Below are 24,400 nucleotides of genomic sequence, written 5' to 3' on the forward strand. Positions count from 1 at the left end.
TAATAACGTTAGTCCCCTCACCCCACAGTTTTTTATATCAAGCCTTTGAATCAATAAAGTATGGGGTAATGTGTACCCAATTTACATTGAGGTTGTTCAATAAATACTAATGTGATGGTGGTGATGATGATGCTAACACAGAAACCAGAAGCTCCATAAAGAGATAAAAAATCATTTTAATGATTGAAGATACCCACAAGCAAAAATCTCCAATTAGAGCTAACAAAAGATATACGCATGAAATCCTCTTTGGTAGCAGAGAACTAACTTGAAATGACATATGTACATAAAAAATACATTCATGACCTGGGAAACACACATTTCATCTCAGAGTTCATGGGGATGAGTACACACTATTATAGCGGACAGATTCCAGGTCCCTTTGGCTGGGCATCAACAGAGGCTTCCCATGTCCACAGCATGAAATGTAAAGCGAGACTGTAAAAATGATAGGATGAAGACAGAGTGACTTAGCAAGTCTGTAACTCAATGTATTTAATGGAAAGTTTGAGGAACTATTCTCTCAGCATATGTGTGTGTGTGTGTGTGTGTGTATACAAATATATACAAATATATATGTGTATATATATACATATATATATATATATATTTTTTTTAATTGGGTCTAGTTCAAACTTAACATAGTCTTGAGTTTTCTTAAACCAGCATTTACATGAAATTGTAGTAACTCACTTTATTTATACTCTATTGAGGATTATTTTAATACTTACTGTAAGTTGTGTGGCACAGTGTCCATAGGCAGAGTATACTTCAATAGGTAGCCCATTTGTACCAACAACTCAAGCTGGAATACTTTAAAAATAAGTATCAAAACTAATGATTCGATTCAACTGCTCTAGAATTAAGGAAACATGAAAAGAGAAAGAAAGAATTTCACATACAAATACCTCAGCGTCAGTGGCCATTCCATGGTTAGAAGACAAAATCTTAAAGGTTTTAAACTATGGTTCCCCATATCCTCTAAAACCAAGTTCACTCAGTGGTCCCCTCTTCCATATCACAGCTAGCTTCCCCCGATTCTTCTCTTCCCTTTCATCTTTTTTTTTCTCCCTTTTCTTCTATCCTTTACCTTCTCCTTCCCTGTAAAACTATAATAAGGCAGTACCTTTTCAAAGCAGGGAGGGTGCGGCATGCATATTAAATGGTGCCTTCTAGAGACAACTGTTATTTTCTAAACGATTAGCACTGAGGAGTTTGGACACCACGTGACAGAGTAAGGAGAGAGAGATTGTGAGGAGGAAGGTGATCTATCTAAGATCCTCAAATGACATTTGGATTAGGAACACCTGAAAGCATTAAGCTGATTTGCTTACCTCAATGCCTTTGGGAACATCTGTTTTTCTTTTTCTGGGTGCCTGCCTCCCTCCCCTCTTTTGGTACTATCATCTGAAAGGTATCACCAGTACTTCTCTATCTGCGGTGAGAAGCACTTTTTTTCCTTTTTTTTTTAATTCTAATCCATTGCAGACTGATTAACTTTTAGAATTCAATATATTGTTGTGGAAATGTAAATATGCTACAAAAGTTTCTAAATGTTCAGAATTTTTGTATTTATCTTGTGGTAAACTAGTACCAACTAGTTTATGGACTAATACTGGTCCCCAGATCACATTTTAAGGAGCACTGGTACAAACCACTTAAGACATACATTCTTCATAGTTAAATTTTATATTTTCAAAGGTATCCAATATCTTTAAGATGTAAATTTAATTGATAAAGAGGCAAAATGAATTTAAATTATATAAAAATCACAACTAATTGGAGAGTCAATTATATATAAGGTCTTCTATTATTAAATCCAGGCACATTGTAAAGGCTTGCATTGTACAAAATATTGAAATTATCCATTCTATTTCATATCGTTAAAATTATGTGATCAAATATCACCATCTATAAAAAATATGTATTATTTTGTAGGTAACATATCAACCCACATGAATGTTGACTAACGACGCAAATTCTATATCTACCCACTCTATCAGAAAGCAGGAGCTAAGATTTGATTTACACTCTTAAGTGATACCAAGTTTCCCTGAAAATAAGACCTAACCAGAAAATAAGCCTGAGTATGATTTTTCAGGATAACATCCCCTGAACATAAGCCTTAATGCGTCTTTTGGAGCAAAACTTAATATTAAGACCTTGTCTTATTTCCGGGGAGACACAGTATTTATTGCTGTAGGATTCTTAACAGGTCAAGGATATTTCAAAGACCTGACTAATTCTACATCCAATAGGAACACACTTCACATATTTTTAAACGAAGTATTAGTTAATTTGATGCTTGAAAGAAAAACCATGCTAGAGTTGACGTCCATAAATGAATAGACCCACATGACAAAGAGGGTCTTTATGGGATAGAATTGATTTCATTGGTGGCAACCTCAGAAAACATAAGTGCCTGTGTAGCCTTGGGAGAAAACTTGCTTAGGATCATTATCACTAATCAACAGTCAGTCGGCCTTTGGCCTTCAGGATGTCTGCCGTAGTGGCCAAATTCAAAGAACACAGCGGACATCGGAAATGGATGTCCAGGCATGAGGGTTTCACAATAATGAAATTCCCATTTGACAACAGTTCCATGTTCCACAATATGCACCAATAACATAGCAGTTGTTACTATCTCCAGGAACAAAGGCAAATCCAGGAGAGCCCAAGGTTGTATCAGCCAAAGTTAAGCCACAGAGTCTTCTCCAGTGAAGGAGGATACATCTAGCATCCATATTATTTCTTATGACAAGGGAGAATTATCCTCATCTTTTTAAACCATAGCCAGGTTCCTTCTACCTAAGACCCGAAATTCAGCCAGATGCTAGATAAGCTGCAAAGTTGTTCTGTCGAGGACTGATGTGTCAGGAATGTGGAGCTGAATATCATTTCCATCCTAATTATTTTAGAGCTCCAAGTTCCCTCTCATCTTTCAAACTGGCCTATATAGAAGAAAAACCAGACAACTGGCATTCAAGGTAATTTGCCTTGGTGATGGTGGGGCCAACCTAATTTCCACAGATATATTTCTACAACTTTATAGAAGTGATAAGTCCAGGGTTGGAAGAAACCTAGGAGGTCAACTTCATGTTTGAATGTCTTGTTACAATACTCCTGACTAAATGGTCACACATTCTAGTGAGAACACACTAGTCTGAGGCAGCTCATGTGCTCCCAATGATACAATTTGTTGGCAAACTCTTGCTACTCTAAAGCTTTGGTCTTTTACTGAGCCAAAGTATTTCTGTGTTGTCTTATATATACTTTGGACTCTTTTTCTTTTGCATAATTGTTCTTCAAATATTAGAACACAGCCATCCTTTCTCCACTGTCTTTCATAACCAAAATATCCCTGGTTCCTCCAATCTCACTGCTTTGAGTCTCTACCATCTGATAACTTTTTGTAGATGAATGCCATAAATCTTCCTGTGGAATCAATTTACTAGCCACTCTTGGATTTAATGATTTGTTTCCAATCCACCAAAATACCCAAAGTGCTACTCAGAAAGTCATCAGAAATGTTGTAAAGGCTTTGCTGGAACCTCATTACCCATCACATCTCCTTGGTAAAGGAAGAAATGAGGTTACTCTTAGGTGGCTTGTGTTTAGTAAATCCATGTAGGATTGTAGTAATTACAGATTTTTCTTTTATGAGCTCACAAGTCAGATCTTTAATAATATGTTGTACAATTTTGTCTGTTATTATTATGAAAGAGCAAGGTCAGGAAAATACCAATGACTGTCATGTTTTATTCAGTACTGGTTGGACTGTATCACCTGCTAATGTATCAAGGGAAAGAGTCTATTTCTCAGGGAGATCTCAAACCACAGTAAGAGGGGTTGACCTGACCAACCAAATATACACGGAGGTGTTTCATAGGATCCATCTCTATCACCTCTATCACATATGTTAAATGAAACTGGCCTCAGACTGATTGGAAATTGGGTAGATGCATCGGTTTTCCTGTGGTAGGTAATAGTCTGTTTCTTGGATAATAATGCATCAAATATCGTCTGGATCAGATTCACCTTTATCAACACAATGCTCCATTTCTCATCATGTCATGAATAAGCACAGTATTCAAAATGCAGCTTTGAAATCAGAGATAATGAATAGAGTGGTGTATTTGTAGACATTACAAGGTGCAATTTCCTTGAAGTTGCACACAGGGCCTCTTTTATTCAACTCTTTATTTCTCGTAGTATCTAGAAGACAGAGTTGTTCACAATGGGTACCAAATAAATATTTGAACAGAGTTGACTAATAGAAGTGTCACCCTGCTTAAATCAACAAACTGCATGGCAATTAAAACCTAAAGGAAGACTCCAAGTAGCAGATCACCCTTAGATCCTTGATTTTCTTAATGAGTGTGTCCGAGAGCTTTGTGAAATCCCACACTCACGATCCCTCTCTTAACACACAATTTTAGATGTACAATTAAAGTGTATCTGAGAAAGTTAAATGACGCATTCAGATTTAATAAATCCAATACAAACATAAGTATATCCTTTAAGACCACTGTTTTTTAACAAGGAAATCATGTTTTTGATTATTAAAATTACATCCTGAAAGTTGTGCCCCATACACTGTGGAGAATGACCACCCGAGAGTCAGACTCTGCATGGTTTGCCAGACCTGCTCTCATTGGGCCAGTTACTGGCCAGGAGACCTAGCCTGCACGTGGACCCCGGATTTGTGAGATGTAAAATCCAAACCCAGGAATCAGTGGAGCTACGACATGCTTCATACCAGGAATTTTGGCAGCTGTAAATGTTCTGTTTTGTTTTGTTTTGTTTTGTTTTTTTCCAAAGTCACCAATGGTCTATTATGTGAATATAATTAGGAGAAGAAGGCACATATTTGTGTAGTTACATCGTATGATCAAAATTTATATGTGCCAGACTTTTAAATACTGTTAAATGCTTTTTTGTTTGGGGAGTGGATAATATTCTCCATGAATGTGATCATCCTCAACTTAGAGACATGTTAGTGCAATAAATAATTAATAAACATATTTCATGAGAACATAAAAGCAGTATTTTTGTTCCCCACTCACCCTCTCCTCAAAAGAAAAATAAATAACAAAAGAAAACATAAAAACAGTCTTTAAATCACTTCTAATCTTTTCTTTGAATCTGTTTTCCTTCTTTTCAGACTTCTCCCTAGTTCTGACTCTATCATTTTCTGTCTGGACTTTCCTGAGTCCACTAACACGTCTGTGTAACCCCCATCTCAGTGTACACTCTCAGAAGCTACTCTGGGAGTTCCCAAACACTGCAGAGGTTACCCAGTATCACTCGGATGTACAAACTAATCTAAACCAAAACAAAATAACTTTTAATAAACAAGTGCCAACCCAAAGAAAGCATGCGTTTCTTAATCTGGAATTCTAGTCCACTGTAATCTAATCTCAACCTGCCTTTGCACACTATATGTTTCTCCATTTCACATCTTTTTATTTAATGAAGCCTACTCACCATGTTGAGAGTAGACCAAACACATGTGTCTAACGAATTTTACCTCCAATCATTTCCCACACCTAAAGTAGGCTCTCCATCCGTGGCTTAAGAATTCCTACATACCTTCCAAATCGTTCCAGTGCTACTTCAGCTATGAATAATTCAGTATATTGACGCAGATGTCTCTCCTAACTTGATTCATACCTACCTATTTCTATCTTGCTATCTATTTTTATTATTATTTGGAAGGTACTTAATAGAACACTAAGGAGCTCCAAAATGAGTCTCTGATTCACCTGCACATCATTTTAGACTGTTGTGTCCTAGAGTAACTCCGAAGCCTTAACAGATACTCGGCAAATTCTTAATAATTTTTCCAGTTTTAGATGCTCAGTTCTAAATGTTATTTGTAAAGAAATAAAATTCCCCTCACCCAGCCAGTGAGGAGTCCTACAGCAAATATTTTCTGTTACTGTAATAACTTCATATAAATTTAAAACAGTATCTCCAAGGTTATTAATTATCATTTCCTTTTTGTGTTAAGAAAAATAAACAAATTGATCTACCCAGCGAGTGAGTAAGCTTTAGTCCGGCTAAACTGAATTGGTAGAATTCAATTTATCATTACAATATCAGAAAAGGCCTCCAATTCATCTGTAGCTATCAGGAGAAAATGACATGCTATAAAATAGAAAATAAATAAAATGCTTTCTGGAGATGTTTTAGAACATTCTAACTTATTTCTGCTGCATATATTATGTGTATGGTATTCTAAACACTGAAAATCATGACAATTTTCCACAGAAAATGATGATTGCCAAAAGTTGTGGTGGCACACCTTATATGCAGCGTGCTGTTTTTGGCCTAAGGAGCATGGCACAGCATTTGTGGTGAGTGATGAAGGAATCTCCACGGAGTAGCAGCAGGTTGGAGGGAACCAGGGGCTGCTGAGGAACTCAGGGCAGAGGCAGAGAGGTCGCCAAAGCCATTCTCACTTGTCTGGGTAGATTTTATACAGCTAGTATAGACTGATAGCCAGAATGTGATGAAAAGCTCAGAATTTGTAGTCGTCTGGATATCTCAGTGTGAGTCTATCTGGAAAGAGCTGGGTTTCTCTATTTTATTATAAGCTCAGATCCATAAGTATAATCACAGATAGATCAGATATCTAAACAATTGACGCCTTACAATTAACTTTCCTGTCAATTATCTGGTTATTTCAGACAAAAGTCTTAGGGGTAAGACAAAAGTCTTAGTACATTATTTTTCCAAATCTGCCTTCCCAACAGGATCTATTTTTTTCCCAAATGAAATTTTATATGAAAACCAAATATTTAATTCAATGAGTGCCAGGACTGCTGAGGCAGACATTACGTGGGGGGCAGGTGGAAAGGAGAGAACCAAGAGGCACAGAATTTCAATCTCATCCTTACTCACTGCTGGGGACCCTGAAGCATATAGGTCTCCAGGAAATGCAATCTCTAAACTAACAAAACAAGTTGGTAGTTTTTGTTCTTTCTTCCCCTTTAAACATATAGACATATGTCAAACTACATGTAATTGTTAGGTTAGCAATTGTCCAACTGCTATCAGTCAAGAACTAAGAAGACGATATCATCAGGTAGACTTAAAAACAATGAAAGTTTTTGAAAAATTCCTGCATAAAATTTATCATGTGATAAACGTTCTGCCTCTGTAACTACCCTACATAAACCACAAAGACAGGAATGTACAACCACATTGCCATCAAGGTCTAAATTGGAATCCATAGTTATAATGCTTTGGTTAGGAATAGTACAAACACTGAATGCAACAGCGTGCCCAGATCAAATATATTCTCCCATCTAAGCTTTATTCCAACACATTATGTCTCATCTCTACTTGTATCTAAAACTCTCACTCTAAAAACGTGCTTTGATCATCTTATCTCCATTCGCCTCCCAGGTCAAGTTAGGATGCAAACAACATGGACACTGGACCCAGGGATGGAAGGAACTTGTATTCGTCCTTAAAATAAAGGTAAGGTGTGGCTGAAGATCATAGATAGAACACACATATTTATCACTGCGTTTTTCTGAAACCCCGAATAAAATGACCATAAAGCAATTTTATTTTAAAGGCATCAGTCCTTCAGGACAAAGACCACAGGAGAAAAGAACCATGGCGACATCTGAAAGCGGGTCTCAGAGGAAGGTGTGCCGAGACTCCTTAACCAGAGAAAGCTGGATTGTAAGCCAGCAACCGGGAACATGCAGAACAACCCAACTCACACTGCGAAACCCTGAGAGATAGAGGAATCTGAGTCATCAGATATTTTTTGAGGAAAGGAGGAGAGAGGTCAGGTTAAAAACAAGATGATTTCTTGAAACTCCGTTTAAAAAGCAGTCAGACCCCCAGATCCTCTCTTCTAATCCAAGATGCACGCAAAAAAAAAAAAAAAAAAAGTTTATTTTCAGAAAACTGTAAAAGACTGTAAAAGGTAGTTCTTTCACAGACAACAGTGTAGTGGTTACCAGAGGGTAACAGCAGTGGGGGGCGGGTGACAGAAGAGGGTAAAAGGGGTCAAATATATGGTGATGGAAAGGGAACTGACTCTGGATGGTGACTACACAATGTAATATATAGATGGTGTATTACAGAATTGTACGCTTAAAATTTACGTAACTTTTACTAATCATTGTCACACCAATAAATTTAAAAAAAAAATAGGCAGGTTTTTGGACAGACATGGGTAGTCGAAAGCAGAGCCACAGCCACAGCTCTGAACACCTGGGCAATTACAGGGAACTTGACACACCAGTGCTGGCTGTTATGGTTACTGCCTTTACTGTTATCTCCCACAAGGCGGACAGTCTCCACCTAGAGACTGCAGCCAGAAGAGTCCAGTCTCCATTATTGAAAAAAATCAGATTCAGTTGCTTGCTTCATTAAAGCCCTACTCCCGCCAACAAAGGGTCCTTTTTGCCCATCTGTGAGGCATTCTGGTGGCTGTCCCACAAGGCTGCTGGTGTATGCTTTCTATTCGGGGTTTTGCTAGGATCTATTAGATGCTTGCAAAAGCAAGACTTGTCCACAGTACTATCCAACTAATCCTGAGCAATCAAAATGAACGTCAGGGAAAAGATAAGTAATGCACGGTCTAGGGCTTTAAATGGGGGGGAAATATATTAAAAATCCAATGCTATGTCTTAAGTCTATTAAAATACAAAGCATGAAATAATGGGGGGAAATCAGAGAATGGCGATAAAGAAACCAGAAAAACCTGAATTCCAATTTCAATTCTGTCTATATTACCTTGAAACTGTCCCCCTTAGCCATTTGATTTTTTGCAGTCATCTTGTTGCTTGTTCTCATCTAAGTGGCATGAAATCAGAAAACTGGGGCTTTAGGAAAATGGATGGTGATCTTTTAAGATCCTAGAAGAACTAAAAAAATAAATAAAGTAAAAGGAAGGGAGATGGTTTTATAGGTTTTACAACTGGTGGAAGACAAATTAAGACATGAAGGAAAGGGAAAAAACAGAAGAGTTAAGAAGCATAAAACATGCCAATAGTGAAAAAATATTCAATATCTATGATAAGATGAAGTTCAGAGGATTTTGTTGTATACATAAATGTCTCATGGATACAGAAAAAAACACCTTTTCCAAAGAATTTGAGTGTCTATGTTGCTGGGATCAAAAGTGTGAAATTAGTCACCAGACTGCAGGCCATTTAAATGATGCCTCCTAACCCCCAAATGTGCAGACCGAATAATAAAAAGGCCAATGTTGTCTTCTTTTTATTGAGAAGAAATCCACATAGCATGCCAATGTTGTGTTCCTGAGGTGCTGTAGGGGGGAAGAGGAAGGAAATGCAAAGAAATGACTGCCAAGGTGTCTACTGGTTCCATGGGAGAAGGTGGGGGAGGATGATTTGTAGGTGAAGATAAATAAAAATAAATAACACTTTCAAAATGGTATTGAGAAACTCCACGAAAAGGAAAATTATGATACCTTTCTCTGACTCTAATGCTGTTGACCCAATGCTGGCCTGCACCAAGGCTGGTACAGGGCTGGAGGCCAGAGAATCCCTTGGGAAGCTTGCTAAAATACAGATTCTCAAGCCCCACACCTGGAGCTATTATTATTGAAAATTGGTAGGGCCCCCAAACATGTGTTTTTTTCAAAATTTCCCTCTGTGTTTGTGAATAGATAGATTGAAAAATCCCATGGGAGGTCAGGCAAAAATGTTGCTTCCTCTGGAAAATAGTACCCTAGAATAGTCACCAGAAGAACCCAGAACAAAAGCTCAATTCAAGGTGTGAACTGGCGAAGACAAAACTCTGGGGTGATGCTGTAAATCTGTCAGCTGTAGAGTTAGTAGAGTTAGTAACCCGCAGAGTTAGTAGAAACTCGAGTCAGCAATTAAGTAGTTAAGAGAGAGGATTTTAAATAATCTGTGAAGCTGAATATTTTAGTTCTGGCACTTACTGAGAAGAAAGTCCTTCCAAGGATGATAAATTGTCTTTTTACAAATGGGGGAGTAGGTGTGTAAGAAGAGGTGTGTTTGAGGGAGGTGAGCTTTGAAAAAGAACAGCTACCCTTCAATTAATAGCTCACAGGTGACAGGCTGGGCCAGATTTGCTTGTCTATTTTTAAGGAATTCAAAGAAGAGATTAGCCACCTCGCTTCACAAGGCTCCTCTCACATTCTGAATGGCCAGGCTGAGGAATATGCAGCTCAAGAAGACTTCCCAGGAGATATGTCACTTGATGCTTTCTTACAAAAGTATTTATCCCCATTCACAAAAGGAAAATCCATTTTAAACCCATGCTGTATTAAATCAACTCTGGGGTTGATGCACTGACTCATTACATCAGGGGTTCCCTAACCTGCCTGCTCAGAGAAATCACTCCTGGAACTTACTAAACTTAGAGATCATCAGCCCCCTCTGTAGGAGACTGTGATTCTGGAGTCTGGACTGGGGCCTCTGGAGAAAATGCCTAATTTTCAACAGCTAAATGGTGACCCTTTTCTTCTGCTAATTTATCTGTCAGGTACCTCTGCCAACTCCTTTATGCCTTGTAGGGAGTGATGAGTTAAGTGAGTCCCAAAGTTCTCAGTTCAGCCTGCAGCATTCTGCAGACTAAAAATGGCCCAGCTCCTCCAGCACCTCCCCAGAAACTCATGCCCAAGCAGGTCACTCTGGAGGAAACACTTAAGATGGCAGAATTAAGAGTGAGCTGTGTGGTAGGCTGCTTTGAACTAAAAGGCAAGCGACATACTTCATATCATTTGGTCTCCACTAATAGTTATTAGGATCATTGTAAGCCTTTCTTGAAAGAATTGATGTTTGCCTTGACGAGGGCCTTAACATATAGCTTTAAATATAGGCTACTGTCTGGGCACTTTAAGTGAGTCATATGGACGCCAAGTGTACTTAAGCTTAGTTAATTTACTTATAATTTTTTTCTAGGTAGAAGAGCAGAGAGAAATGGTGGATTATTTTGTTACAAAACATGGGACTCAATAAACTCAAAACATGGGTATATTGCTATTGCTACTTCTTCTGTGTCCTCCCCCTCCTATTATTATTATTATTATTATTATTACCATCAGAGGATGAGAGGGAGTTATATTCCTTCCTAAAATATGTATTTACTGATCTAGATTAGATACTGTAGATCGTGGAGATTGTGAACAAGGCAGCATTCCTCTCACAGAAGTTGAAATTTCAGTGGAGGAGCAGACGTAACAACGCAAAGAGATGATGTAATTTTGGAGGCTGGCAGGTGCTATAACATAAATTAATCTACTGATTTGATGAACCGCAACATATTCAAACCTGAAACCTGAGAGAAGGAGTCATCCTCGCAAAGTTTGGGACAGGACATTTCTGTCAGAAAGATGGTAAGTGCAAGCCGCTGACGCAGCAAAGGGCTCGGTGTGTCTGAAGCATGGGGAGGCGTCACTACCAGTGAAACACTTACTTTTCAGAGTAACAATTTCCTACATGAATCAAGAGAAATTTTTCAGGATGTGTCAAGACAGCATTAGATCCAAGCAAAAAGGCCCTTGAGCTTATCTTGGAACAACCCCATCAGGAACAAGAAATCCAGAGTTCCGAGCTCCCACAGCCTTTGGAAACACAAAGGCCCAGTTTATCCAGGCTCATGAATTGGGTGGTGGGAGTACAGCCTGCTGCTCTCCCTGACAGTTCTGTGAGGTCCTCCTTGAAATCCCAGAGAGGCTCTTCAAAGAAGATCAATTGATGGATTGTGCTGTCCAGGCTGTCTTCACGATGGTGGCCGAATCCGATGACTCGGCAGTCAACTCCATCAACAATCCCTGCTCATCGACTAAATCAGTCCCTTCCTGTCTGCGAACATTACTTGCTCTTCCTCTTCATATTGATTGACCTTGGATATTTCAGACCCAACTTTCAAGGACTGAGTGAAGGGGTATGTTTGATAAGGAGAGAAGCTAGCTACAATTCTAAGCATGGGACTGAATTTTGCTGCGAAGGCATATTTTCACATTCACCTCCTGTTTCATTTGATAAATTATTTTCTTTCTGTCACCAAAAAAAACGAGTTCCTTCTAGAAGTCCACTGTGGATAAGCCAACAAAGCAAACAAAGAGGTTGCTAAAAGACATAACCAGCTCCTGCTCAGAGGTTTCTGGCAGCACTACTCTGAATAATCTGTGTTACCCTTTCTCTTTCTTGCCCATTATCTCAGGCTAGTCAACTGGGACCATCTATTCCCCCACCCTTCAGGTAAGTCCGAGTTCCTCCACTACACAAGGCCCAGTCCTGATTTCTAAGACAGCCCAGTCAACTCTGAAAGTCTCTTGTTCATCACATGGCCAATTGGCCTCTTCAATTTACTTAGAGACAATTTACAATCTGCATCTAACAATCGCCAGCCTTCAACCCTTATAGGTCGAATCTGTATTTGGTTGTTTTTGCCAACTCTCCTTCATAGTTGCTTGTTTCATTTTGCTTTTAGAGATTCTGAAATATCAACTTCTGGTCCTTGTAAACCTATCTACAGAAATCCTTTGAGGCTTGAGTTTAAAGGATGTTCTAGAGAGGACTGGTATTTGCTTCTGCCAGGTACCTGGCAACCCACCACTCAGAACACCTTTAAATTAAATTTTGGATAAACTTGATGTCACCCTAGGAAATAGATTCTGACCCAAAACTACATGCTGTGGGACTGGTTAGCAATCTCTAATCAGGGACAAGGGAGAGTTTTGAGAGTTTTGTTTTTTGTTTTGTTTTGTTTTGTTTGTTTTACCTGCTCTCTAAAGGACAAGACAGCATGCATTCTCACTGTTTCTCTCTGTAGGGAAGTTTTATGTTTTTATATTATGCCCTAATAGAGTCATTATCTGAGAATCCAGGCTTTCTGCTGAGGTCTCTAAATCTGCCTGGCCATCCAGCTGGGTCAGAGGTTGTCTCCTATTGTTTACGCACTGTCCTATTTAAAACCCAAGTCTAGGCCAGAAGGAATCCGAGGACCTGCTCTAGTTTATTGTTTTGTGGTTTTTTTTTTTGTTTGTTTGTTTGTTTTGTCATTTCTTGCCTCAGAGTAATTCGCTTACATTGCTGCAAGTTCGCCCATGCATTAAAAACAATTTTTAAAAATCTTACCTGGCACACAGGTGGCAGAAGGAAGAAAGGGAGGGAGGGAGGGAAGAAAAGAGAAGGGAGAGGATATGGAGAAAGAGGGGAAGGAGGAAGAGGAGAAGGAGGGAGAGAGAGAGACAGAGAGAGAGAGAGAGAGAGAGAGAGAGAGAGAGAGAGAGAGAGAGAGAGAGATTATCAGCGCTTTTCCTCATACAGAAGTCTGCAGTGAGCTCCTGGAGTTGTAACCTTCATTGCGCAGACCGAATACGTTACAGAACTAGGCCCGGGAGCCTCGTTTTGATGTCAAGTCTGTTTCCCCAAATTTTCCTACTCAAGAGGCTGACAGCCAGGAGGCCTCACCTTTGCTGATTGATTTATATCCCAACACTAGGTAATAAGTTTATTACTGGATCTCAGCCAACTTTCAGAAGATCAAAATAGAAGCAAATGCCCTGAGCAGATCCCTCAGCCTGCCAGGGTGCTGGTCAAGCTTCTACCGTCCATGCTCTGAACTCTTCTAAGCAAATTGAAGGTTCACAGAAACACTAACAACAGCTTATCACTCTAACCACTGCCCTGAATTCTCACCCTAAGACCAAACAGTACAGAATTGCATTTTGTAGCTGTAGAAGTTGGCCGTATTAATAATTTGTCCCAGGCTTAACACTCTTAGAATTTCTGTCTGTCTCCCTGATCCACTGGAGCTGGAGATATCCTCGCTTTTAACAGAGAACCCTGGCCTTTCTCTCTCAGAAGCCTAAGGGACCAGGAAAAGGAAGGCAGCTGAGCTACTTACTCAGACAAGCAGCTCTGCATCCAACCTCGAACAGCTCAGGGTCTGGTCCTCCTGTTGTCTACCCTTCTGCTTTCCCGAGAGTGCTGTCTCAGACATTGTTCTCCAAGGTCTCTAAAAATCAGCTCATTTCACAAGGGCTCTCATGTACTTGTGTCCTGGCCTTGGCAATAGTCCTGTTCGGAGTATTCCTCTAGGCAGGGCCACACAGCCACATGCATCAATGGTCCTCGGGGGCCAGCAGGGGACAATCAGCCCCAGGCCAGACACAGCCCATGACGCTTTCCTTTACTTTATCTGTACTCTTTATCTCCAAAAATCCTCAGTGACTTTTACAGCACAGGGCTTTTATCTGAGGTTAACAGACCCGGGAAATAAGAGCACTGAGAGAAAAAAGGAAGCACACCTGACTTTTCCTTTGACACTGAGCTTTCTGGCTGCCACTGTCTCATTTAATCCCCGAATACTTCCATAAAGCGAATTCGCTTACCACTATACAGCTGAAACCGCTGAGGTTCAGAGATTCTATCTACTTTGTTTAAGGTCATGTCATTTACAAGTGACAAAACTGGGATTTGACCCTGGACATTGCTGGCTACAAAGCACAGGCTTGAGTCACTGCTACACTATCCATAATGGGAGATGGGGAGGGCTTCATACAGGAAGGACCATTCCTGGCCAAGGTGACGGTGTATGGGATTGCACTGAGAATTGACCTTGATGATCCAAAGGAAACACATGTAGTTCAGCCCATCTGTCCTGGGATCCTGTAAGCCATTCAGTTGTCTACCACAAGCTGATAATAAGTAATAGCAAATGTGTACAACATGATGTACTTTTCAAAAGGCCCAAGTCTCCCACTAGATAACTAACATACTTTGGGCTCAAGACCAAGGAGATCTACCATGTTCCCACAGAGACCGGGTGTTACCTACACCTGTGCTCTATAGCTCCAGTGGATACTGTGTGCAGATGACATAATGTCAGCCAACCACCTGCCAGTCCGGAGTCCCCTCCCGGAGCATCCCAGCGCACTCTCATGCTCTGTGGGATGCTTAAATCTGGCACAGTAGCTCTCACCCTCTCACCCTCATTATCTCCCCCCCAGGGAATATGTCCCACCAGCATGGCTGGACATTCTCCCGCCACCTATGCCTGAGTCAGTGCCACCCAGCATGCCTGTCCATAACTTCCTTGGCTTTCTGAGATCCCATTACAGCAAACTCAGCCGAACATGACTAGAAAAGGAGTGCAATAATAACCTAGGAAGAAGGAAGATTTTTTAAAAATAAAAGTGTGCATTGTCCTGTAGTAGTCCTGGGGTACTTCTGGGAGTCACACTGAAAACAGCCTTCAAGTGCCCACAAACAGGGGTACAAATGCCGTAATTCATGGGCAGACATCTCCTGCACTATTCAAAGACTCCCCATCCCAAACATATTAATTACTTAGGAAGAACAGATGCAAAGGACAGTGTTACAGCTCAGAGAAAGGGATGGTAACCTACCTGTACTTTTTCAATGCCTAGGCAAGAAATACCAACTTAAAAAGGAATTTAAAAATACGTCTTTCACGGAGCAAAGGTTTTATATGAAAAGCATAATTGTGCAGATGAATTTGAAGCTCAAAGTTAAAAGAGATGATGACACGGAACATATTTGGAGGCTGAGAGTAGAAAGAGGGAGAAGGAAAGATGCAAATAAGGAAAAGGCAAGGAAAACTTTCTTACCACAGGCACCAAATTGGAGGCATTAGGAAACTTGCCTTTGAATGAAGGTACCAATACCATGAAGACAACTTAATTCTCCCTTAAAGTGGAGGGCCATTATGGGCATATCTGGGCAACACGAGCTCCCACGTGTCCCACGAACATTTTTAAACATTAATTGGTGTTCCATTTAAACCAAAACTTTTACTTGAGAAACTCATCAGCCAAACTGACTTCTGTGAATTTCACCCTCTCTTCTACGTAATAACTGAAAGGAGAGAAAGGAGAAGGCCTAGATAATAACGGAGACAAATTTTATGTTTAACCAATAATTAGCCTTACTCTTTCTTAAGTGATAACAACTATTCAGTCTTTTTCCTACTTTCTGGTCTGGGAGAAATTTGGCAGTATAACAATTTCTATGACAAAGTGATCTTTCTGATGACATCTTTTCAGAAGTTTCAATGTCTTTTCTGGGATCTTGGATTAAATCCAAGTATTGAATTTGTCTAATACTTGTTCTGGACCCCTCTTGGTAGTACTACATATAGCCAACTTGGAGAAATTCTGATAAATGAAAGTCAAATTTATACATAAAAATCAATAAAGTACAGAGAAAACACACATATGATCGTTTTAAATAGACACTCAGAAGCATTTAAAATTTCTTTACATACAAAATCTACATTGCACTAAACTTTCAGAGATCCCCATTTAAAGCGCAGAAACTGTAAAGCTGTGTCCTCACTTCGTTTCTCAGTCACACTTCAGACCTAAATCAGTACTCCAGATTGCCAGCATTCAAGGTCTTCCCTATGTATCTTTTCCAACACTTTTCTGTGAAAATATTCTCAAAATGATTTGCTTCTACATGAATTATTGCATATTTATATAATAAAATGCTATGTGGCCAGTAAACATAAGATTAGAGGATGTTTATTGATAAGGTAAAAGATTCACAATATATGAAGGGAAGAAAACAGATTACAAAACACCCTTTACAATTATTCCATGTTTATACTTAAGGTATAATATACATGTGTGTGTCTGTGTGTGTTTGTGTGTTCGTGTGTGTGTATGAATATATCACTCATATAAGTTAACAACACTGGAAAGACATATAAAATGATTAATGATGTTTATCTTTAAGGAACAAGACTATCTTTAGGGAACAAGTAAACATTTTCTTCTTTGTTTTTTATTCTTTATAGTGAACATATCTTTTGCACCCCTCCCCCCAAAAAAAAGTTTAAAAGCCCCCTATCTGCAGAGCTCCCCTAGCCCTGGGGGTCACTTCACATATTACTCCGATAGTGTTATTTGCTAGAGCCTGGGTGTGGTGTGGACCCCAGAACTGAGCTGGAAATGACCTTTTAAGACCTCATTTCAGACCTCAACCCCTCACAAACAAGATCCCCCAGGAACTCCCTTTACATTAAAGTTCACTCTCTATCAAAGGCTATGACAATGACCCTTCGGGCACTTGTCATATGTGCATTTATCCCCACAAAGATTTCTCCTCATGAGCTTGTAACCTGTGCTTTACAAAAGCAGTTTACAAATTGTCCCCAGGGATCCACTTAGATGCTTCAACAGTTTTGAAAAAAGTTGGATTTAAATATATTGTAAAACTATATTATTTTATTATTTATAAAAATATAATTAAAAAATAACCTGCCACATTTTAACACGGCAGAGACCAGCAAGTCATTACCTGTTGCCACTGATTCTCTGCCATCATTGTGCAAAGAGTTAAACTTTATTTGTATGACTGTTTAAGAAAATTGCAGTGACACACTAGTCCTGAACAAACAGTCTGGAGCAATGCAGAGTGTCTGTGTGGAGAAAACTAAACGGTGCTGCACAGCACACACCCCACAAGGTCCAAGCATTATCTATCTGCTTATCACATATTGTAACGGAAGCCCAACAGTGAACTGTGCACAGAGAAGTAACAATGTAACACATCTTCTTACAGTTCTGCAGTTAATTCTAGTCCTTAGAATACAAATTACGTTTTTCTAGTCTTTTATGTGTATAAGAATGTGAAGCATACTTGGATATTTTTGGTGATAGGACTTTGAAACCAGTTTTTTTTTCGACTTAACTTCCTTGTCAAAGGCAATCTGTCTAGTGGAGTACCCAAGCATTGCAAAGTGTGCTATTTATAAATTGTTACTACATCGGAGTAGATCAGAATTTTTTGTGCAACCAAAACCAAATAAAGATATCCACGGAAGATACCATGTTTTGTGGCTAAGATCACTTCAACTGTCATACACATGGCTCAGTGTCCATTTCATGTTCAGAGAACAGACTGTTATTATTGGCTACTTTCTAAGCAAATTTTGTTTCAAATATGGTCAGAATTTGAACACTTCTATTGCTACCAAATGCTGGAACCACCATCCTCTCATGAATTATTCCAAAGGCTTCTCATCTGCCTTCCTGCTTTTCTTATCCCTTGTACCCTATGCCCTGTCTACAACACCTAAGTCGTGGTATGTTCTGCCTGACACTCTCCAGTAGCCTCTCATCCCATATAAAGGTGCATACGGCAACAGTCTGACACCTTGTAACCCTGTAGACCCCATCCCCTATCATGCCCCACTCACAACAGTCAAGTGAGCTTCCCCGTGAAGGTTCCTCAGGCACCCAGGCACCCTTTTCACATGAAGGCACTTGACCTTGCTGCTCCTTGCACTTCCAATGTTCTTTGCTCCTTCATCTCTAGAGATCTTTGACCAAATGTCATCTTCTCAATGAACCCTTTGCAAGCTAACCATGTTCCCTGTCTCCAGGTTTTATACCTCCCCATTCACTTATCATGGTCTGAGATAATGCTTACTCAAATTATCCATTTTCTGTCTCCCCCAAAGAGAATGTAAGCTACATTAGAGCAGAAAATTTTGTGTTTTGCGCCCTCCTGTATCCCCAGGGGTCTAGAACGGTGCCTGACACAAAGTAGCCAGGCACACGATACATACTTGTTGAATGACTACAACATTCCAAATTTAAATCCATTACAAAATTCTTATCAATAAAATATCTCACTTAACATGGGGTCACTTTTAAAATTGTTTTGGTGATTCAAAGGGAAAAAAAAGAGTTTTACTGCCAGAGTAAAAAGCTGTACAAAATTATAAATTCCAGAGAAAAGTTTATGTCTTCATTACAATTTGGAACTATTTATAGTACGCAGCATAACACTCCAACAGACAGCTGATGGTGCTACTCCAAAGGTCACACTTCCTTTTGCAAAAGAGTCTCTGCCCATCGGCCTCCACATATGCACAATAAATGATGTTCTAGTTAAAGAGGTATTTTTAGGACTCTTTGCACTTTGAGCTACATTATCAAATTCATAAACCAAATTAAGATCACCTAGGACTTTCTTAAAACTATCCCAATAGTCTTTTCCAGCACGACTACACTCTGATCAGAGTTTTTGCCACATGCATCTGTTCACCCAGCTGTGAACATCTCATACCACAGTTTCTTTCAAGTGCACAATTGTTGCTATATCTTCAAATCACACACACATTCATTAGTTTGAAAAACCTTTGTGGAAATATCTAACTGATACCCTATTGAGCTCACTGTAACCCATGTGGCTCATCCATGGGTCACGCCACCTGCAGACTTCCCTTTCCTAGCCATTTAGTGCACAGCTCTCCTCCCCAATCTCCATCTCCCTCCATCCATACGCTGGCATGTATATGACTATAGAACAGCTACACTGACACGTGAGCATTATAACTTGACTCTTTATGAGGGACTGATCAGGAGATTTTTAGAATCCAGAAATGTCAGTCATGTCAATTTTATTTATTTTTTTCCGCAGTCTAATGGCTTCTTTATCTTAATGATATTGCCTACCACATCAAGATGAAATATCTACAGGGTGACAATTTGACAATACCTTTATTTCCAGAGCTTATAATATCGAAAAAGAAATATAACAGCGTAGGCATGACTCACTAATTTATTGGTGGCTGTTAACTATAACAGACTTTTCAGTCAGGACACAGATTTGTATGTGTTTTTATATTACTATGTGGTCTATCAAAATAAATATAAATTGATATTGTGGCAGTAGAAATGAGTGCATTGGACACAAATTATGGAGCTTGAATAGCTGCATCCAATTCTACTTTAAAATCACCAAAGAAGTGTGAAGTCCAAGTCGATTTTACACAGTTTATATAAAAGTCAATAGGAGGTGTTTTATTTCAGCCTTTGATTCTGATGATTCAATGTGAATAGAATTTGCACACTTTGAAATTTAGACACTAAACTCTCCTTTGTATTATGTGTAACCGTACCAAAGTAGAAACCAAGTTTTCAATAAAAATACAAAACATTCCTGAATCACAAGGTTGTGAACAGAAAAACAAGTACCTGGAGTCAATAAAATACAAAAATCCATCAGCTCTGCTGATCTAAATGAATTTATATGGAAAGAAAAAACTTTTACTTGACAGGATTCTAGACACCGAACTGAAAATTACATGTCACACCTGGATCAACTCTTCTTTAATCACATTCTATAATTTCTATTCACAGAAACATGCTTTTGTCCTGATTTATTTATATTGAGATCTTAACCATCAGTGTGATCTCTTCAGTTTCTACTGCCTTCTTTGGCAATAATTCTTCATTGATAGAAATTATCAGCATGTGTTAATATAAAACCAAATTCCACATGCAAGTAATTAGCCTGTTGTTATTCTGTTCAAAGCAACAACAAATAAAACAATACCAGATTTTGTAAGTATTTGTTTTTGTTAAATCCGCTATTCAAAAGATTCCCTCACGGTGGGAGACAAGGCAAACAATGTTTCTAGCTTTACCCTGCATTGCACTGTAGACCCAAATCACAGAAAGCATTGGCCATCCCAGGTCCTACAGAGTGGTCCTCATAAGCAGCTGGGCACCCCGTGAGGCATCCACACCTTAATCTTTGTGTGCTAAAAACGAACAAGTCTTCCAAAATCAAAGCATCTGAAGGTTCACGAAAAGGAAACAGAGTTTGCTTTTTAGTTTGTAGCACATTCTACATCTTTTCGCTTGCCAGCTCCAAGTTCTCTGGAGAGTCTGGCAGGAGCTGCACTGTTCTATCAATGCTGACTCCTGGCTCGACCCATGGACTGCAGGTCGGTTAGGGATAAGAGTTGTAATAATAACCTGGGTGGAGGGAGAGACATGGGTTGGCTGCTTCATCTCAGCATTGCCTCTGGGTTTTCTAACAGGCCCAGTGTGGCCTTCAGGAGCTGTGAGCAGAGTTTCAGTGCCCCTGTCCCCTACCTGAGCAGTACACAGGGCATTCCTTCAACATGTAATGCCAAGACCTCACTTTACCTACACGTTTCCACTTTATGCTAAATTGTCTCAAATCCAGGAGTTCAGCACAGCAGTATCTTTCAGTTGCAAGCCCTGGGCAGCCATAACATCCCCTCAGGTGAATGCATGTAGCAAATCAACGCAAACATAATTCAGTATGTTTCAAAGCAAAGAATATAGATTTCACCTCCTTTTTGTAGTTTTCAGGTATACAAGAAATGACCACTGTATAATTGTGATGGAAGACAGCTATCATCCCGGCTGCAAGTACAAGTAGATACCACCATTCCCCATTTGAAAACTTGGAGCCTCACTCTTGCAAGAATTTCTAATTGCACAACAAATCACTACAGTTTCTCCAAGTTTTACTGCAGTTAGAACATTTCCACCTCCACCAACTCTGCACACACATTTAAAACCCATTGTACTTATTAACGCCTATTAGGAATGAAGACTAGTATCTGTAGCTAGCCTCTGCTTTGATAGTGCCCTCTGTAAAAGAGGACGTAAGTATATCCTCAGTTATTTCCATCAACCATCCCCTTTCAGCAACTGAAACCTTACCTACTTCAAAGGCCAGCCACTACAAGTACCAAAGACTCAAATCAAAAGCCAAAGTTTTCCTTAAAAGAGTTTACTCTCCACTAATCGCTTCTATACCAAAATACATCCTGAGAGGATATCAGACTCTCCCAAAGCCGCCCTATGGTTTCCTCTGACCCTCTTTTGGGGACACCTGTCCTCTTTTCAAGCTATGCATCTTTCCAAGAGCCATCAGAAGGCGCACCGGGTCCCACCGCGACGTGAGCACGGAGGGCACAGGACTTACGTTATTCATGTACTCGCTGAGCAGGTCCTGCAGCGCCTGCCGCACGGCGTTGCACTCGGCCACGATCCTCTCGCGCCGGTCGTCTCGCGTGCAGGAGGAGTCGGCCATGAGCGCGGCACCGCTGATGATGCTCTCCAGCCTTTCTTCCAGGGATGGCCGGAACCTGGCTTCGCTGAAGGTCATGGGATCCAGGATAATCTTATTCTGAAAGTAGTACAATAATAATAATAGATCAGCAGTGAAGAGACAACTGCCTTTGCACCCAGTGTCCTAAACCAGGAATATCCGAGGCCAGGACAAGACTCTCCGTGGAGAAGAAACTGGTTACTTACACAAATCCTTGACAAAGTGGCCTTGACAAAGTATCAACTTTCTGTAAGACAGGGTGCCCGAAATCGAATCTTCAGGGAGAAAACAGCACATTTCATTTGAAGAATGTGTTCTAGGCAAAGCCTATCTCAACGGAAGAGTTTTCAAAAGACATTGTGATACTGGCTTGGCATTTAAAAAAAAAATGTGTGGCCTTCAAAGAAAGCCCATTTCAGTGCAGCACTTGGGGGATCGTGGGAAGATTGTAGAGCCCCGGAGCTAGAACATGATATGTAATCAATAAGTTAGGCTACATTAGTGGTGACTGCTGTACACATGACATCTGCCTCAGGAGAAGGGGAAAACACCATGGTAGGGGTTCCAACAGCATCCAATAGGCATATTCAGCACAGGTTACTTCGTACTAGGAACCAATATCTTTTGTATTTAAACTTGTGTGCTACAAAAGGATTCACAATGTGTGTACATGTGTGTGTGCATGTGTGTGTGCGTGTGTGATTTCCAACCATTAACTGACAGTGTCCTGACAGAAATGCTAAGGAGACTGAAAGAGACTAGATAAAGTGAAAAATTGAGATATTTCCTAAAAGGAAGGTGTCACAGTGGATTTAAGCTTAGTTTTGCCCCCTGCTAAGTCTGAGGGGCCTGGAAACATGCAGGCAGAGCGATCCAGGAGTGGGAAGAAATATGCATCCAGAATTCAGGAGATGCAACAGCTTGTATAAGGACCTGGAAACTATCAGGGGGATTTGGACACAAGGTAGTGAATAGTATACTAGGAAAGTGAACAAGAATAGCAGACCAAAGTAGACCCAATTAATATCAATTTCCAAGGGTATGCAGAAGGATACGAATCAAATAAGAAATAAGAAACACAGAGGGATAGGAGCACAACCTGAATATTATTCCCAGGAAGTCAAGGGAGCAGAAAGACTGATGAAGTGTGTGATAACTAATTGCATGAGATAGGCAACTCTGACTTTGTCCAAAGGCTGGTTTCCACTGGGGACCCCTTTTCTGCTCAAAACAAGAAACAAGGTTAACCAAAGTGGAATGTCCTGCTGCAGAAAATGGAATGCTCACATTCATTGGACGTGCGCTCTCAACGGTCCAAGGACCAGAGTGGTGGTGATAGAGTAAATGGTCCTCCAGCTCTAGGACCCTAGGGTGATACTGCCATTCCTTACTGTTCTCTTTTATGTTCCTTATTCCTCAAACATTTGTCAAGTGTGTGCGTGCTTGTGTGTATGTGTGTGTGTGTGTGTGTATGACAAAATGTATCTACCTACAAATATAATAGAGAAGCAAATGAGAGTAGGTAGTTACACTTCTGCCAATCTGTCACCAGTTCTGTACCTACTATGTGTTTACGAGAATACTTAGTGCTAAAAAGAGGCTGGAAGGAATAAAAGACACTTGTGTGATTTTTTTTTTTCCTAATGGAATATAACATAACTGCTTAGTAATTACAAAATAGGTCTGAACTAGGTACTCTGGGAAGGTTTGCCTTGCCTCTCCAAAGCATTCTAAGGTGTTTGCAGAAAGCTATGCTCAAAGCATCTGAGCCTCTAATTATTATTAAAATATCAATCTCCATAGTAGAGAGCTTTTCAGCACAAGGACCATAAACTCCTGAGGACTGATTTCAAGCAGGTGACAACTTAGAAAAAGAGAAGCACCCACTGAACACAGACGAGATCAGAGGTCCACTGGAATCTTGGATTTCCTAGGAAACGACTCATTGGTCAAAGCTCCCTCTTTAGTTTAAAGAGCAAATGCATGAGGCTGTGCAAACAGGAGCTAAACTATTCTGTGGCATATTTTGGCATGCAGACCACCTTCCCATCTGCACTCTCTTATATCTTAGAAAGAAGATAATTTTTTCTTAACTCAGAATGGTGGGATTCAGACGCTGTCCCTTGGGCCTTAGTAGTCCTCTAAATAGTGTCAGAAAATCATGCAGAGACCTCTGGACAATGGATGTCTTTGCAGGGTGTATCCTTATAGGTGAGATTCCCAAAGGACAGCTGAGGGGAGCACAGGTGTCCCGCTACATCTGCTATCTGTGCTACAGCTGCGTCTGCAATGACTCTTCCAAGTAGGATCCATTTGAATTCTCTCTTTTTCGCCCTATTTTTCGTTTCTACTGCTTTTCAGTTGATGCATTTATGATAATTTTTTACCACGTAACATGCATAAGTACTGATATTCTAATTAAAGAAACACCTGATCAAAATATATTTAGACTATTTTCCTTTATAAAGATTACTGATTTTCAAAGAACCCTTTTAAAGAAACTCATACTATCATAACAC

General features: G+C 39.9%; 1 protein-coding gene across 4 annotated transcripts in view; it reads right to left on the bottom strand.

The window, feature by feature from the left end:
* Window positions 1-24,400, bottom strand: part of CTNNA2 (catenin alpha 2) — a 1,066,300-nt gene that overhangs the window by 684,153 nt on the left and 357,747 nt on the right. For all 4 annotated transcript variants that reach the window (XM_081068568.1, XM_081068571.1, XM_081068569.1 and 1 more), the window contains one exon: window positions 21,756-21,959. In XM_081068568.1, the coding sequence (XP_080924694.1) occupies window positions 21,756-21,959 (204 nt within the window). The remainder of the gene's footprint in view (window positions 1-21,755; window positions 21,960-24,400) is intronic.

Source organism: Rhinolophus hipposideros, assembly GCF_964194185.1.
Source record: "Rhinolophus hipposideros genome assembly, chromosome: 12".
Lineage (NCBI taxonomy): Eukaryota > Metazoa > Chordata > Mammalia > Chiroptera > Rhinolophidae > Rhinolophus > Rhinolophus hipposideros.